The 16,895-nt window shown below is 39.3% G+C and overlaps 3 protein-coding genes across 3 annotated transcripts in view; all 3 read right to left on the bottom strand.

Annotated features, from left to right (window-relative positions):
- Window positions 1-16,875, bottom strand: part of LOC105389131 (LHFPL tetraspan subfamily member 3 protein) — a 29,581-nt gene extending 12,706 nt beyond the window's left edge. The window contains exon 1 of the mRNA XM_038110918.2: window positions 16,140-16,875. Within this exon, the coding sequence (XP_037966846.2) occupies window positions 16,140-16,542 (403 nt within the window). The 5' untranslated portion in view covers window positions 16,543-16,875. The remainder of the gene's footprint in view (window positions 1-16,139) is intronic.
- LOC105389121 (tektin-4) lies at window positions 3,992-5,726 on the bottom strand. The gene has a single exon (XM_011560194.3). The coding sequence runs from the start codon at window positions 5,580-5,582 to the stop codon at window positions 4,047-4,049; it is 1,536 nt and encodes a 511-aa protein (XP_011558496.3). The 5' UTR covers window positions 5,583-5,726; the 3' UTR covers window positions 3,992-4,046.
- LOC119691988 (tektin-4) lies at window positions 6,797-8,482 on the bottom strand. Its single transcript, XM_038110917.2, has one exon. It carries the CDS (start codon window positions 8,404-8,406, stop codon window positions 6,910-6,912), a length of 1,497 nt encoding a protein of 498 aa, XP_037966845.2. The 5' UTR covers window positions 8,407-8,482; the 3' UTR covers window positions 6,797-6,909.
- Window positions 16,876-16,895: the final 20 nt, after the last annotated feature.

Genomic DNA, 16,895 nt, shown 5'->3' with positions numbered 1-16,895 from the left:
GTCCAAAGTTGTGAGTATCCAACTGCCTGGAAGCTATCACGGGTTACACCTGTTCCGAAGAGTTCATCAATAAATGTGCGAGAGCATCGGCCCATTGCTGTTTTGTCTGTGTTTGCAAAATTATTTGAGCACATTCTTAATAAACAAATAACACGTCAGATAGAACCATACCTAGATGACTCTCAGCATGGTTTTCGTGTCGGACGATCAGCAACCACGAACCATATTTGTTTTGTTGACTCTAAACTGAGCGAAATGGACGCAGGCTATCAGGTGGATACCGCATTCTTTGATTTTCGAAAGGCGTTTGATGTAGTCAACAATGATTTACTTTTAATTAAATTGGCTAGTTTCGGATTTGACACAGGTCTGCTCAAATTAATTGCTAGTTACCTGGCTAATCGTAGGCAATATGTTAAATTGGGACCTTACTGCTCTGACGGCTACCACACTCGTTCTGGTGTCAGTCAGGGCAGCACCATCGGGCCAACTCTGTTCGCTCTGATGGTCAATGACCTTCCCAAAGTGCTCCAGGTATGTAAATGCCTGATGTACGCTGATGATTTAAAGATCTACACATCCATTAAAAGCACTGTCGATTGTGAATCACTACAGCAAGACATCGACGCTATTGGCCATTGGAGCGAACTAAACGATATGAATTTCAATGTGGACAAGTGTAGGGTGATGACTTTTGGCAGACTGCAAAGCTCTGTTGAGCAGTCTTATACGTTACTTGGTTGTCCTATCCAGAGAGTAGAAGAGATACGCGACTTGGGTGTCTTGTTGGATCCGCAACTTTCATTTAGAAACCAAATTCTGGCGTGTTGCAAGAGTGCTAACAAGACTCTAGGTTACGTCATGCGCACTGCATCTCATTTTAGTGACACTAGAGTTGCCATGGTCCTATATAATTCGTTTGTCCGAAGTAAACTAGAATTTGACGCAATTACATGGGGCCCCTACGAGGCTAAGTATATTGTCATGATGGAGCGTTTGCAGCGTAAGTTTGCCAGATATCTATTTAGGAGGGTCTACGGATACTATCCTTTTCTATATCCGTCTCTATTTGTAATAGGCATGGTAGGTATGGAGACACTGGAAGTGCGTCGAGCGGTGCACACCGTGGTGCACTACCTGCGCCTGCTGCGGGGTGGCGTGGACAACCCGGCGGCGCTGAGCGGCGTGGGGCTGTGGGCGCCGGCGCGCGGGGGCCGCCCGCGCCGCGCCGCCTGCGCGCGCCCGCCCGCCCTCGCACCAGTAGTTGAGGTCACCACAGTACGTGGACAGAATGCTCCCACTGTCAGGGCTATTTGTTATATTAATAACTTTTTAGAGTGATGTCAGGATGCCGACATACATCACACTACATTACCTGTTCTTATTAGGCTATGTAAAGTTGTACTTAGTTCCTAAGATATATGTTATTTATTGTTTAAAATGATCTCAATTTATATAGATTTTTAATTCTGTTTTTTTTAAATGTTGTATTTTATGTTTCTTTTTGTATAATTTTAATTGTATTTGTTGAATGCTAAATTCTATTTTGTAAATACATAATTGTTGTACTACCTAGCAATAATCGCGTGTTGGCCATAGCTGTTAAGCATTATTGTTTTTATAATAAATAAATAAATTAGATCCATACTAATTAATGTTAATTATATCTGCATGGAAATTAATTAATAAGGATGGCATGGGCCATTAGGTAAGTAAGGTAAAGTAAACATAAAAAATATGAACCTCTATTAGATGATCGTGGCAATCAAATAAAACATAAAAGGTTTTGGTAAGTGTAAAAGTACCCTAGATACGCAACCTTATATCACTAACTTTATACAGTCACATACTTACGGCATAGTTATATAAACGTACATTGCTACTATAAGGAAATTGATCGTTATTATTATAAGGAAACTAAAAATTAATGATATCTTGCAATAATACCCAAAAGGCAGTAAAAGTTGGTCCATCCATGAGTGAGTGAGACATTTCAGATCAGAGAAGAGAGCACCTATTACCTAATTAAGTAAAAAAAACACACACTCACGCCTTGTACTAATGTACTCCCTTGCGGGGTAGGCAGAGGTGCATTGCTGCACCCACTTTTCGCCAGAGCGGTATGTTAGTCCCAATGTAATAGGGGGCGGGCCTATTGCCATTTTACGGGCACATCCAAGACCCAAGACCCGAGAACAAATATCTGTGTTTAAACAAATATCTGCCCCAGCCGGGAATCGAACCCGGGACCATCGGCTCAGTAGTCAGGGTCACTAACCACTACGCCATTCGGTCGTGATTAAGTAATTATGTTTTAATACAATATTAATTAATGCGACCAGTTAGTTTGGCCCCATTAACTACAAAAGATGATGACTATCCGAGAGTAGGAAATGTATCTTGTCTTCAATAGTCTTTGTTTCAGAAATTGTGCAAGTGCAGGCACTTAATGTCCGATCAGTACCGGCGTTAGGGTAGGGCGCGGTTGGGCGACCGCCCAGGGGCGCCGGACTTTAAGGGGCGCCGTTAAGCGGCGCCCCTTTATATTTCTATCTCTGTAAGCGAAAAAAAAACGATGTGTTGGCAACACTAGAATGAAGCAAACTGATGTTCAAGTCTCTCATGAGGCTACTACTCTAGCCGAACAGCTAAAAGATTTCGGCTTCATAGTTTCATTGGTTGTCTGGTATGACATACTTTTTCAAATTAATGTCGTTAGTAAATCTCTACAATCAATAGACATGGATCTCGGTAAATGCACAGACATGTTGAAAAAATGCTGAAATTTCTTGGAAGAATATAAAAATACAGGCTTTAAAAGCGCCATTTTAACTGCGAAGGAATTGGCTGAAGAGTTAGAAATACAACCTGTGTTTAGAGCGACAACAAGAATTCGACGTGTTAAGTTCCAAGCTGGTAAAACTGCCCAAGATGAGCCTATAACTTCTCCAGAAAAAAAAAATTGAGGTTGAATTTTTCAACTGTCTTTTGGACACTACGTTAACTTCACTCAACGAAAGATTTGAACAGTTATGTGAGTACTCGGAATCTTGGTCTTTTTTGTACAATTTAAAACAGATTCCAGTAAAACACGACCTTATAAAACTGTGTAGTGATCTTCAATTGAAATTAAATGTAAATTCCAAATCAGATATAGATGGATGTATGTTGTGCGATGAACTCGTAAGTCTGAAATCGTTTTTGCCTGATCAGAAAGTGGTTACTACTGTTTTTGTTAAAGACCACAACTTACAAGAACTATATCCAAATGTTTGGATAGCATTACGAATATTATTAACTATTCCCGTAACGGTTGCTAGCGGAGAGATGAGCTTTTCAAAGCTTAAGCTGATAAAAACAATTATATCTCAATCAAGATTGACAAACTTGGCAACTTTGTCAATCGAAAATGAAATTGCTAAAAACATCAACTTTGATCATTAAATAAAAGAGTTCGCCGATAGAAAGGCTAGAAAAGTAAAATTTTATTATAATTATTTTTAATAAATTTTATGTTTATTTCTTTTCGTAAATGGTTATTTCAAAATTATTAAGTAAGTATCCTTCGCCTTTTTTCGTATGGGTTTAAATTGCAGTTAGGGGGCACCGTAGAAATCTCGCCCAGGGCGCTGGTAATACTAAAACCGGCACTGTGTCCGATGTATAGTTATTTAACGTATACTTATCTGTTAGATAAAAGAATAATACATAATTATTTGGTAATAGGAGAGTACCTACCTACCTACATTACGAACTAATTTCGAGGCAATTAAATTAATTGTCATAATAATTTACTGATGACGAATGTGATGAAATACCTATTATTTAAAAGGTTCCCCCTACATTATGCTTAAGAAATACCTATTAATAAGCAGCTTCCAGCTTTCGCAAGTCATGGACAGATGAATTCATCTTTCAGATAAAATATATAACCAGATTGTTGACAAAAATATGTATATAAATTTAGCTACCTCATTCAATAAACACCAAGACAAGTTTAAAACCAACAATTTATTCCCACAGCAAACCAATCTCCAAACAAACCCTCACCCGCTAGCAAACTCCTCAGGCTTTGGAAACCACTGGCGCGCCCTGACGCAGCGGTCGCCGTCTATCAGCAGACTCTTCCTCTTGCTGGCGATATCCTTCTCCAGATCCCCTCGATACTTCATGAGGGCTGCCCGCGCCGCCTCCGCGTCCCTCAACTGGGTCTTCAAAGACTCCCTAGCCTCACGAAGGTCTTTACACTCCTTCATCAGCGCGTACTGGGCTTCGTCACGACAGTTCTCCACATTCGGCCGGCTGTAGTTCCGACTGTTTAACCTCGTCATCACGTTCTTGAAGCTCGCGTCTACTTTCCTTAAAGACTCTTTTAAGTGGTCTATGAAGGTCTCCATGTCTGCGGTTTCCTTGAGGGTTTGGACGAGGGTTTCTTCCAGTTTCCTGCACATCGCTTCTGTCACTTCAACGGTGTGGGCGAGAGCGGCGTCGGTCCGGTCCGCTTGGGTGCGCAAATCTTGACCGCCTTTCACGATGGCTGTCATCAAATCCTGCCGTAAGTTCTCCGATTTCTTTCTGACCTCCTCGCAGTTTCTGATGCTTTCCTCACAGAAGTGCAGCCAGTATTCTAGAGGGCAGGAGTTTTCCGTCCACCGGTCCACCCCGGGATGGAACAGTAGCAGTGTTGAGTCTCGCATCATACTCAGATTCTTCTTATCCACTTTCACAGTTGAGATTTTGTCGCTCCAATCGGATTCCATCAATGCTTTAGCTGCCCTGTTGTATTTCATTTGTTCTTCAACTTTGTTGAGCGTTTCCATGAATATTCTGCGTATTTCTCCGACCAAAGAAACTTCAGTGATGAGCTCTTGTTCGGCGTCGTCTCTCACCAGGTCTGGTTCTAATCTCTGTGTCCTCAGATCTAAACATTCCTTCGATATGGCTTCCGGTAACATCAGGATTTTACAGGCTCCTTTCAGCGTCGCTCTATCTTTATCCAATATCTCAATCTCTTCAGTAATATCCTCGACCGCTTTTTTAGCTGCTTTCTCGGCTTCTATCAAATCCTTTATTCTCTTCGTTAACATCTTGTTGCTGTTATCATTAGCACTATCGATAATCGCAAAAGCGTTGTCCAGATCACCTTGTATTTTAACTTTAGTCTCTCTAGCTTTATCTATGTGTTTAGGTGCAAGTATTTTCAAGTTGTTTTCCCTCCATTGTCCGGTGGAGTATCTGGTGATGGAGTACCCATCTACTATCGGTCTGACGCCGGTGCTGCCTGCCTGCGGCGTCCAGTCGATGTGGCCCGACGCCCAGGGGCCTATCGGACCCATGGTGAGGAAATCCCCGCTAGTCGTGTCAGTCGGCTGAGGAAGGTACTCGGGCGGGGCTCCAGGTGGATAGACCTTCTTCACTGGAGGCTTAATGAGTCCCGGCACATAAGGTCCATATTCCTGTTTGTTTTCAGGCAGTTGCCCAGCTTGTAAGTAGGTCTTGTCCGGTGCGTCGACTTTATTTGTCGGACAAATTACCGGACACAAGTGCCGTCTGATCTCAGCCATATCAGCTTCAGTCACCATCGTCACTGGAATTTTGATTGCGCTAGCAGTTTACACACTAATTTCAAAAGAAACGTATAAAAACACTTAAAAACTACGTTGAACTCATGAAGTTAACAATAACAATAATAATTAATTATGTCATTGTCAGATGCAAGTGAAATGTCACTGCCGTAGTTTTTTTTCCTTTCCAGCAGGCGCGGTGCGTAGACTATGCACTTCCTCTGCAAAGAGTTTTAATTGCGTTGTGTAACGAGCAAGGAGGCTGACAAAACCTCAAAAGAAACATAGTAATTTTAACTAACCGTGGTCCGTGGGAGATCTCTGATGCTGCCATTGTTTTTGTTATCGGCCTCTGCTAATGTGATTTCCATTCAGTGTTACTAAGAATTCGCGACGATGTTAATGTGGGGGTTTCTAACGGGACTGACAACTGTTTGTGCTAATCAAAGCTGGGAAGATGCATGCAGATACGGTGCGGGGCGGATGAATGGAAAATCATAAATCAGTCACAAGCTAGATAGTGGGAGGGTTATGAACTGTTAACCGTTACCTAAATTGAACATCCATTGTCCTCTACAACATTGATTTCAATAAGACTCTTACGTTAGTACCGTTAACCGAATTTAGGTATCGTATAAATTAACTCAAGGGTAAGGCAGGTGTAAAACGGGGAGTGAATACTTTTTTACTGTAATCAAATCATCATCATCAGCCAAAATCTCTATGAGCAGCCTATGTTGTGAACCTGAGTTCAACTGGAGGCTTTCTTAATTCCAAAATTACAACTATTACCGTAACCAACATTTTTCAAAGGGTACAGAACCACAAAGCAACAACGTACACAAAGCAGATGTTTCATAATGCGGGCCACAGCTCGGCGAATGCGGAAAAACTTCTTTAACCATTCAGTAAGTGCTTTTACTCAATACCCGAGTGAGAGGCGCGGCCTGTGGCTTACTGGACGACAAACTGACGTGTTGGAAGTAGGTATGCGGATTGCGGATACAGGATATAGATCCATGTGCTCGATAATAATGTAAGTAAAGTTGTATTATATTGTGTCAGTAGGATACGGAGGAAAACTTGCTAGATAAGCTTGCAGTCAAATATGAGTTTAGCAATGCATGAAGTACCTATTAGTATTTGAAGTTACCAAGACCTAGGCCAGACGTGACATTCTAATAAAATTTAGTAAATACAAACTATATTATACTGGAAAACTATAATTTCTATGACAAACATAATTTAAAAACACTGTTACAAATTAAAATAGACGTACAGATATAAACACACGTTACAAATAAGACGAACATATTAGGCATTTGCCAAATCATCCCTAAATCTCTCAATAGCCAGCCAGTTCCAACGCAGAGGGGTAGTGGGACCGGATCACCCCACATCTGTCTCTATCTATGTTTAACGTCTTCTTCTTCGACGCGATGTCATTCTCCAACTCTGTCCTCTTGTTCATCAGCTCTGTCCTCACTCTCTCTGCGTTCTTTAGCTGCCCCAGCAGTGACGTCACCGTCCCGTGGATCTTCTTCACTTCCTCGATCAGCCCCACGTGAGGCTGGTCCCTCACGGCCTCTCCGTGAGGCCGCCAATTGTTCCTATTGTCTAGTCTTGTCTGCGCCAGCTTCATCGCTGCGTCCATTTTGCGCACCGAAGCTTTGAGGTTATCTATTAAGGACTCCATGTCAGCAATCCTTTGAAGTGTGTTGCGGAGGGTTTTGTCCAGTTTGGTGAGTAGCTCAGTGGTTATAGCTACAGTTTCAGCGATAGCTATGTCGGTTTTGTCGGCTTGCGTTCTTAATTTTCGACCGTTATTGATGAGGATAGCGTTGAGGCTTCCTCGAAGATCGATCGATCTTTGTCTGACAGTTTCAACGTCCTGTATGGTCTCTCGGCAGAAGAATTCCCAGTACTCTACAGACGCTGTAAAGTCCCCAAATCTCGTCGCACCTGGTCTGAATAAAATCGTGGGTGATTTGGTATTGAGGCCTATGTTGGTCACTTCTGTATTGTACGCCATCTGTTTGTCACAGAAATCGTACTCGATCTTTTGTTTAGCCGCTTTATTAATCTGCAGCTGTTCTTCAATTGTTTTCAAAGTTCTTTCTAAAGTATCTCTCACATCAGTTACAAGGTTCATTTCTTTGATAAGTTCTTGTTCAGCCAAATCTGACACTAAGTCTGGAATAGCCCTGTTTGATCTTAGATCTAGACATTCTTTAGAAATAGATTCAGGAAGCATCAGCACTCTAGCAGCTCCTTTCAGTCGTTGTCGTTCAGCTTCCAACAGCTGCACTTCTTCAGTGATTGCTTTCACGGATCTTTCGACTTCAACCTTCCATCTAAAAATATCCTTCGCTTTTTGTTTAAGTCGTTTGTTGTTTTCGTTCTGCTGTTTGTCGATTGTTCCGAAAGCTTCCATCATAGCAGTTTTAGCGTTGTAATCTATGATGTTAGATTCAACTATTGTTGTGGGGTCTAAGACGGAGTCATTGTGTGCCTTCCACTCGCTCAGAGAGTACCTGCTGGTTGAGTACTTGCTGACCCTGGGTCTGGTCCCTGTGAGGTCCCCGAGCGGAGTCCAGTCCACGGCGCCATCAGGGCCTGGCCTCAGCTGCGGTAGATGCTGATCTTCAGTAGGCACTGGCTGTAATCCCTCATGAAGGGGGTAGTTTCCTGCACCTGATGTCTGGATAGCAGGAGATATTGCGTTTGCATTTCTCTCATTGTTTTCTTCAATGATTTTTTGTGGATCTTTGTCAGACTTTTTGAAAGCTCCAATGTCCATACATAGTTGGGCACAGTCCTTAGGAGGTGAGGGTGTCGACATGTTGTTTATAAAAGTAAATTGAGTATTTTATACCTACAAATTTAAAGCTATTGAAATGAATAATATTATGATATGTAATGATCACGTAATGATTGACGTTTGATGTTTTTAAGCCATAGACATTGAAATGTTTGACACAAACAACGGAAAATAGTTCCAGGCAACAGTGTTTACTTCGGAATAAGGAAATAATCTAGCATTTAAAAACCACTTTCTAAAGTTTACTATATGTAAGTTTAAGTAATATGAGTAGTTTATAGCGAGATTTTTAGACACACTTCATAGGCCCACACCTTAATTCAACGGCTATCGGTTTTTAAATCTGCTTGCGTTTACAATAAATTCTTATGCAGTTTTACCTTTTTATAACCTGCCTACCTTGAGTGGCAATCAATAAGGGTGCCTTTCCAAGAGAGAAGTGCAATGTAAATATGCCACGATGATGTGAAATAAATCGGTTCCCACCAGTGCTATAGTTATCGAAAGAAAAAAACCTTTGGTACATTATACTGAAGATAAAGTCAAAAAAATTATAATAATCAAAATTAGACGAAGACGAAGACTTAGTTTTGTCCGTTTTTGGTACTGAAACCCTTTGCAATACATATTTCTGTACCTGCAACCATCGACCTAAGCTTAATTTCTCATTATACTTCAATGGATGCAATACCATCCTGCATAATATTAAAAAAAATAAGATTAGTTTGCATTTTACATAAAATTCAGTATTTCACTTCCACCATTTCCTCAATGAAGGAATGTTGATTCATTAGCCCGACTCACAGGGCAGAACGGATGGCGATCTGTCGTAATGACCGACCGACGCTTTCACTTCGAAACTAAATCATCTCGATTTCTATGGTTTATGTGCGTTTATATTGCACCCTTTTGTTTTATGCTGACATGCGTTTTACGAAAGAGTTCAAAAGCAATGCTGCGTAAAATAAATTTTATTTTTATATTTTACTATCTTGAGTCTTGTCTGCCTTTTCCATCTACTTATTCAATGCCCACCTGCCTATTGTGGAATTCTGATGCTAAGTATTATCTGTAGTACTTATAACTAACTTATGCCAGTATCTTTTTATTGTTTTAGCAGCCCACTACTGGCTGAAGGTTTTCATGGACTGGGAACCGTATCAATTCCCGTAGGCCCGTGCCCCCCAAAAAGAAAGGGACCAACCAAAGAACTGCACAGTCGATAAACACACTGCTATTACTCAATAATTCAATACTATAACAATGCGTACGATCTATAGTAAAGTTAAATAAAATTGTAACAGAGCATTTAGAAAGGCCGTTTGACCTTGCCCGGAGATCATGCTATTGTTGGAGCAACAAATAATGAAACATTTATGGAGCATGTTATTGACACTGCGTTTTTTTGTCAAGTGAAATCTTATCTATAGCTGCGTAAATAAATTCATTTTCACTATTACTATACTCTAAAAGTTAACATTCACTTAGCACATTTTACCGAATTCCCAAGAAAACAATAAAACAACAACATTTTATAAATTGGAGAAACCGTAGCTCTTTCCCTCAAGTACCCACACAGTCCACATACCAAGCAATTTTCCCTAAAACGGTACATTTAGGGCAATAAAAACGAAATTATGGGACTTTTTAGCTCGTTTTATTCGTTCTTTGTTATAGAAGAGATCTGCCTACACCATCATCTCATTGTGTAACAAATGAGCAAAGATAAACATGATGTGTATATTTGGAGTGCATATTAAAATGTGGAGACTTCCACATCTTAAATGTCAATTAATTTTGAATGGACTACCCGAAGGCTGATCTAAAAGGTCAACAGTGAATATTGTTTTAAAATGCATAGAACAACTTTAAATGTAACTGGTTTCGTTACACCTACCCTAGATATTAGATATTGATTTGGTTGTTTCTGTAAAACAGAGGATTATTTTGCACAAACTACCTATCTCTATCTAAGAGCAGGAAGTATGTCTGAGTCGGCTGACTATCTCAAAAGACAATTAAGTAGTACATTTAAAATGCCTTTTATTGAAACCTCCATTTTGAAACAATCACAAATTTAATATTCATTAGATCACTTGCTGTTACTATTACTATTTAAAACGCTCCATTAAAAAAGGTTCCTTCATTCATATTCCATCTCAAGTTTCATAACTCTTCTGGGTCGATGTCAAAATCACAACTCACAAGTAAATCACCCAATTGCAAGATTTCAAAAGCCACCATTTTTGAATTAACATGTAAACATTCACTTTCAGTAGCTGCATCGATGCAACCATCTGCAATAACGTTATTTATTATTGCTTTTAATACATAAATCTGCTCGGAATGTTAATGCATTGAAGGTCAATAAGTGATCAATATTCATTTGTATTGCACATTCTTGCAACGCCTACACTGATCATTAAATTATTTGGGTCTCTTGATATTGATTTTGTTAGTTTACCTAGATTGTACAGTATTTTTCACGCAATATGACTGTGTAAAGGTATGAATTGTACTTACTTATAAGCTCTTACTTCTGTATATTATTTAAACTAAAAGTATTTTTAAGTTTCTAATTACATATTTCCAGTTTCAATAATCTTGTTTCAGTGTTTATTACCCAGTGACCCTAGTGTACATGATCGTAAGTGCATCAAGATTATTCAAGATTGCCTTTACTGAGATATTTTTAAATATTCATATTGGAAAGAGGGCAAGTTCACGCTCAAACTGGTTTTATTCATATTTAACCGTATAATATTTTACCTAACCTGACTTGTTTCGTGACTTTCTACTTCTACATTTGTTAACGTGAAAAGGGTGTCATTCAAAAAAGGGTTTTCATTATCATAAGATTCATCTTTATTGTTAACTTTCTACAGTTCACAACTTAACCAATGATAATAATATAGGCAAATCAGTGTTTTATTATGATATATGTTTAGAAATTTAAAATAATTTACATTTAACACATTGTTAAACGTGTTTCCACGTACATTGTTAAAAGTGTTTCCCTTTTCTATGAGGTTATTTATTGATGGTAAGAGTCAAAATAAATAAAACTGGAAATCCAATAGAACCAAAATAGTTATTAGCATGCCTTGTAAACGCATTGCTGGCAGTAGCAGTTTGCGCGCGAAAGGTTTTTTTTTCCGGCCGAGTAGCGGGACTGCGACCTCGCGTGATGAGGTCACGCTCAGAATACTGAAGAGAGCTTGTTCCACAGACAATCACGGAGAACAACTCTAGCTGTATGTTAAACACTGCTTGCAACTCAGGCTTGCAACCGTACCTCATGCCTCCCTCATGCAATGGTACACTCGAGTCAAGTTCTAGAAACAAATAATGTATAAATCAATCATAATGAAGTGGTTATTTATAAATTACTCTTATATCATGAAATAATACTTAATGAAAATAAAGGTCTTGAACCTTTTAGTGACGTAGAGAAGATACTGAAAATGGAAGTTCCAAACTCGAAGCGTCAAAAAAATCTTGAATAATGTGAGGAAAGAAAATTAATATAGTAGGTCTTAATTGCATGAATGCAAGTATTTTTTGACAATTACTTAAGTACAGGCAATCCAAAATAGTCGTATAAACAATAGCACATGCAAGAATGTGAATACGAAGGTTGGTACTACGAGGTATTTCTGAACAATTGTTTTAATGTTAATGTTAAAAGCTAGAAGAATGACTTCCAAAATTGGACAAGAGGCATAATAATAATAATATAAAGTACCTTTACGAATCTAAGACTTTGTTATTTGTTAATATTATTATACATTCTGATCTGCTCACAATGCTGGTCTACCTATACAAGAATCTACATTCAAAATATAGTATAGTAACAGTAACCTTTCATTAGACAATCACCAATTTATTGTGACCCCGCCATAACATAGCATTGTGTCGAATAGCAAATACATTTTGCAAGGATGATTGAATCGTATGATATGGATTATAATAGAGTTTAGACATTTTGTGTTTAGTATGTCTTCATTGCATTAAAAAGGTATTAGGTAGGTACATACCATCATGTAGGTATAATAGTAATTGGTATTATTGGTAATGGTAATGTGGCAATAAATTCTGAATAAAATTTGTGAGTGGAATAAAATGTAAGTAAAGGTAAGCGTCCGTAGTGGAGCGGGCCTCAGTGATCGTAACTGATCACTGAGGTTAAGCAACAACTGGCATGGTCAGCCATTGGATGGGACACCATTTTTAAGTGGTGCTTTTCTGGAAGCTTCCGTGCTTCGGACGGCACGTTAAGCCGTGGGTCCCGGTTGCTGCTTCAGCAGCAGTCGTTAAGCCTAGTCAGAGGCCTTCGGGCGGTTTGAAAACATCTGACAGTCGGGTTGCCTACTTACCCGACAACTCTCTCAGCACAAGCTTGCTTGTGTTGGGGTCCACCAACCCGCACTAGGCCAGCGTGGTGGACTAGGCCTAAAACCCTTCCTTCATTGGAAGGAAACCCGTGCCCCAGCAGTGGGGACGTGATGGTCGTGATGAAAGGTAAGTGAAGGGATTTTTTTTTAAAGGTGGATTTATGTATAGCTTTTTAGCAATTACAAATAGATAGATTTTTTAATTAAAACATTACAAATAACGGAAGAAAATATATCTCATGTGTATAAGATTGTATATTATGGCTTGTAGTATGTTATCTTATATAGCATGAATATAATATACAGTAAGCTCAATGTTACATTTATACATAAGTCTACTTAGATGACATAATAATGAACCCCGGAATGATTATGTAAGTGAAGGCTACACATCGTGAGTGCTGTTTACTGATAGATTAGTGAGTTCTTTTATTGGATTAATGTCGACATTTTCAGACTCACTGACCAATGAGGTTAATACTGGATTACTTGAGTCGTGTGTGTATGTTTGCTTCAACATAAATTTTACTGTGATTTAAGTAGGTAACAATAATTTTCAAGATGATTATTTGTGACTTTAAAAATACTATAGTATTTTTATTAAATGAACTTCAGAATAAGCATTTTTTTCCTATATTCGATACATTATAACTAAGGATGTACTTTCTACAATCGGTGCCTAATACACAGCAATAACCTACAATTTACCCGGTATACTGTTTGTGTTGCATAAACCTTTTGTTGTTGTGAAGACTTCCTTGCACAATCTACTTGATGCAGGTTTTTCGATCACGACGTACCTAATGATAGCTGTTTATTTAAATTGGTGATTACAGTCTGTTATTTACCTATGCAGTTACAGCATTCTTATGAATTTCCTTATTATAAAAAACTAAATATATTATATACTATGTTACATTTCTGGATTAGCCTCTGGTATGTTTCTTTAGTTTAAAAAATTATTATTTTGAGTCTAGGTAACATTAACCATCCAATAAGTTTGTAGCGTCACTCGCTGTCAAACATCAGTTAGATCCATACAATTCGGTGGTGGTAATCCCAATGAACAATAAACCAAAAGATACACTGTAGCTTACAACAACTCCAAATACCAGGCTAGCAGCACATGCAGGCGGTGAACTAAACATTACAGACGATGTGCAAGACTCGTGACATTTAGCGGACGCATACCGCCGCTACCTGAGTCACCTTTCGTTTTTGTTCTCACCAGCCAGCTCTAGACTTGTATTTATTGAGTAAAGATTAAGGGAGCAAAATAAATAAGGGTGTTTTTCGCCAAGATGAACTACTTATGACTGGGTATGTGGTTATAACAATTTTGGTGCTCGTTGGATTTGGTTTAATTATGACTACATATGTCTTAATTAATTGCAAATTAATTAATTACAGTAGCGGGAAAGACTGCTCCTGTCATAGTTAAAACGTTAACATTGATGCCGATTCTGAAGGCGGAAATTCTAATTTTAATGCTGTCAAAACCTTAATTTCTTTGTTTAAAATTCGACTCTATGATTGTTTCCGTAAATGTCATTTTATGCTAGCAATTTTTTTAGTTTGACAGCGTTAAAATTAGAATTTCTGCCTTCAGAATCAACATCAATAGCAGTTTTTTTTTATTGACGCTGTGAAGATTCTGACAACAACTTAGTAACTGTCAGGAAAGGTAAGCCCTTCTTCAGCACAGCACATGTATAGAAGCAAATAAACTTTTAGTTAGTAACTTTATGCTACAGAGAGAGTAGATATATTATGTACCTAGAGTAGTTGGGTTTTGTCAAAGTGATTCCTCTTCCATGAGTGGCCATGACTCAGTCAGTGAGGGAACAATGCTCGGTGCAGTTGGAAAGTTATGTCGTGAAAGCGAAGGTGTAGTTTTCCAAAAGGCTGCTCCAGTTAATGCCACCTTTGATGACGAAAACATCATCAATATAATCGCCTTCTTGCGGATCTAATGAGATGAGTAAATCCAGTGGCATGATTTGTAGGAATCCAATGATGCTGCTTAGGTGAGAATAAGGATGTTTTTTTTTAACGAATTCACCAAAATTTTATAAATAATGTGAGAGATCATTATCTCTCACCTTTTTTAAATTTTTCCTTCCCACTTTTACCTGCTAGCCTACCAAAGCGAAGCTTAGAACCGTATTTATATGATTTCGACAAAGGAGCTTTGATCAAGCCACCTTATTTAAAACCCTTTGTGCATTGGTTTTCAAGTAAGTACCTATTATGTACATAAGTATAATAATAATGTCCTCCTAGCCGAATTTCGACCACGGCGGCCAATCTCAATTGAGATCAGCCATCTACGCAGGAGTAGATTATAGTGCCCAAGTGTGTGCGCAGTACACAGGAGCACTCTCTGTTCCATCACTCTCATAGCCCAATGGGACGGATTGACCGACACGACTGGAGAGAGCTAGGCGCAGGACCGACTGCTTTACATGCCCATCCGACAGCATGGATCGTTACACTGTTTCGGACATCAGGTGATCAGCCTTCTATGTCCTAACCAAACTTAGAACCACAATTTAGATGTACATAAGTATATATGTACATTGCATCTATACGCTTAATTTGTTAGCTGATTGGTAAATGAGTAGGTAAGTACCTCTGTTTTCCGGTTTTAACATTGTTTCTATACTTACTCTATGCCTAGATCAGCAGGTAGGTTCTCTATCTAGGTAGTAGGTACCTACGTTGAGTATTATGTATAAGGTTGTACCTACCTAAAGTTGGTTATCACCTGTCTCTACTAGCTGGCCGGATGTTGCGACAGCTGCTAGCCTGTGGCTGGGAATTTGCAATCCTCGCCTTATTTTACCACTTGAAAGATCTAGCTATGACTATACAGCTAAGTGGTTTTAACCTGACTAACAGTTTGTTAGGTCATATTGTCATATTATCTTCCTTAATTCGATAGTTAAGTTAGTGGTTGTGTAACAGGGTGATTAGGGTACCATCATACAACTCAATCTGTAGCTTGCTTACCTAAGTTAAGTTATTTAATTATTTCCTATCTTTGTTGCTAAACAAGCAATATTTGGAAGTGATTAAAATAATGAATTGTAACTGGTTAAGTATAGGTAAGCACGTAATTAATGTACCTACTTACGAGTTCAACCAAAGTTAACAAATTCCTTTTTTGCACCAAGATACTTTTCTTGCATTTGATGGTAAAATGAACCTTATTATAAAAGTAAGACTAAATATAGTTCTTGAGACTACTTATTTGTGTATATCCGGTCCTAAACCGAACCATATTTAGTGTAGGTTTTATAACATGGGGAATTACTAAATTACTTAAACACCTAGGTAAGTATAACCTGTACAACTCACCAGAAAGCAGCTGCAGCCACCCACAGATATGGAACACGGTGGTCGACCGGCAGAACAGAAACAGCAGCATCGAACACACGGTGAACAAGGCCAGGGCCGCTGCCAACCCCACCAGCACCGTGGCTATCCTGAACACCAGCCCTGGGATCTGCATGAAAGCTTCTAGGCTCCCCTTGCAGTCCTCTGCAGCCTCGTCCGCACGACACACCTGCCATAAACCGAACTTCCGAGGGTATTCCGTCTCTAAGTCACCGATCCATTCCGGTGTCACAAAAGCAACGACGCTTATGATGGCATAGCAAATTGCGAAGATGGCCCATAGGACGCCGATGGCTTTGGAGTTGCGAACGTAGTTTGTGGCGTAAAGGTGGGACGAGTCCACGTATTCGATTTTTGAACCCATTTTTAGGTGTTTTTGACCCGTTTGTTGTTGACACTTCACTTTCACGCACACTGCATTTTTTCGTCACTTTGTTTTTGATTGCACTTTTGTTGTAAGTTTAACTTCGCGAAGGGGGAATGGTTGAGTGGTTGTTGTTGTCTTTTGTGTTGATAAAATGAAAAGTAGAATGCGTCGAGGACGTAGGGAACACGACTCGTAACGCGATCCGAGGCAGCCGGCCGCACACAACACGCCTCTTGCCTGACTTGAATCAACAGCCTGCGCTGCCGCGGAGAGGGGATAGCAACTAATGAAGCTAAGAACGGCTTGACCTAATGACTTTATGTAAGTTTATAGGTTTCCAGAGTATTGTG

Source organism: Plutella xylostella, chromosome 28 (assembly GCF_932276165.1).
Source record: "Plutella xylostella chromosome 28, ilPluXylo3.1, whole genome shotgun sequence".
In the NCBI taxonomy this organism is placed as follows: Eukaryota; Metazoa; Arthropoda; class Insecta; order Lepidoptera; family Plutellidae; genus Plutella; species Plutella xylostella.
The sequence above is the reverse complement of the archived record's forward strand: the minus strand, read 5'-3'. Positions and strand labels throughout refer to the sequence as shown.

Bases quoted from the DNA above. Each gene is read 5' to 3' on its own strand.
- LOC105389121 (XM_011560194.3), bottom strand. From the start codon at position 5,582: ATGGTGACTGAAGCTGATATGGCTGAGATCAGACGGCACTTGTGTCCG.
- LOC119691988 (XM_038110917.2), bottom strand. From the start codon at position 8,406: ATGTCGACACCCTCACCTCCTAAGGACTGTGCCCAACTATGTATGGAC.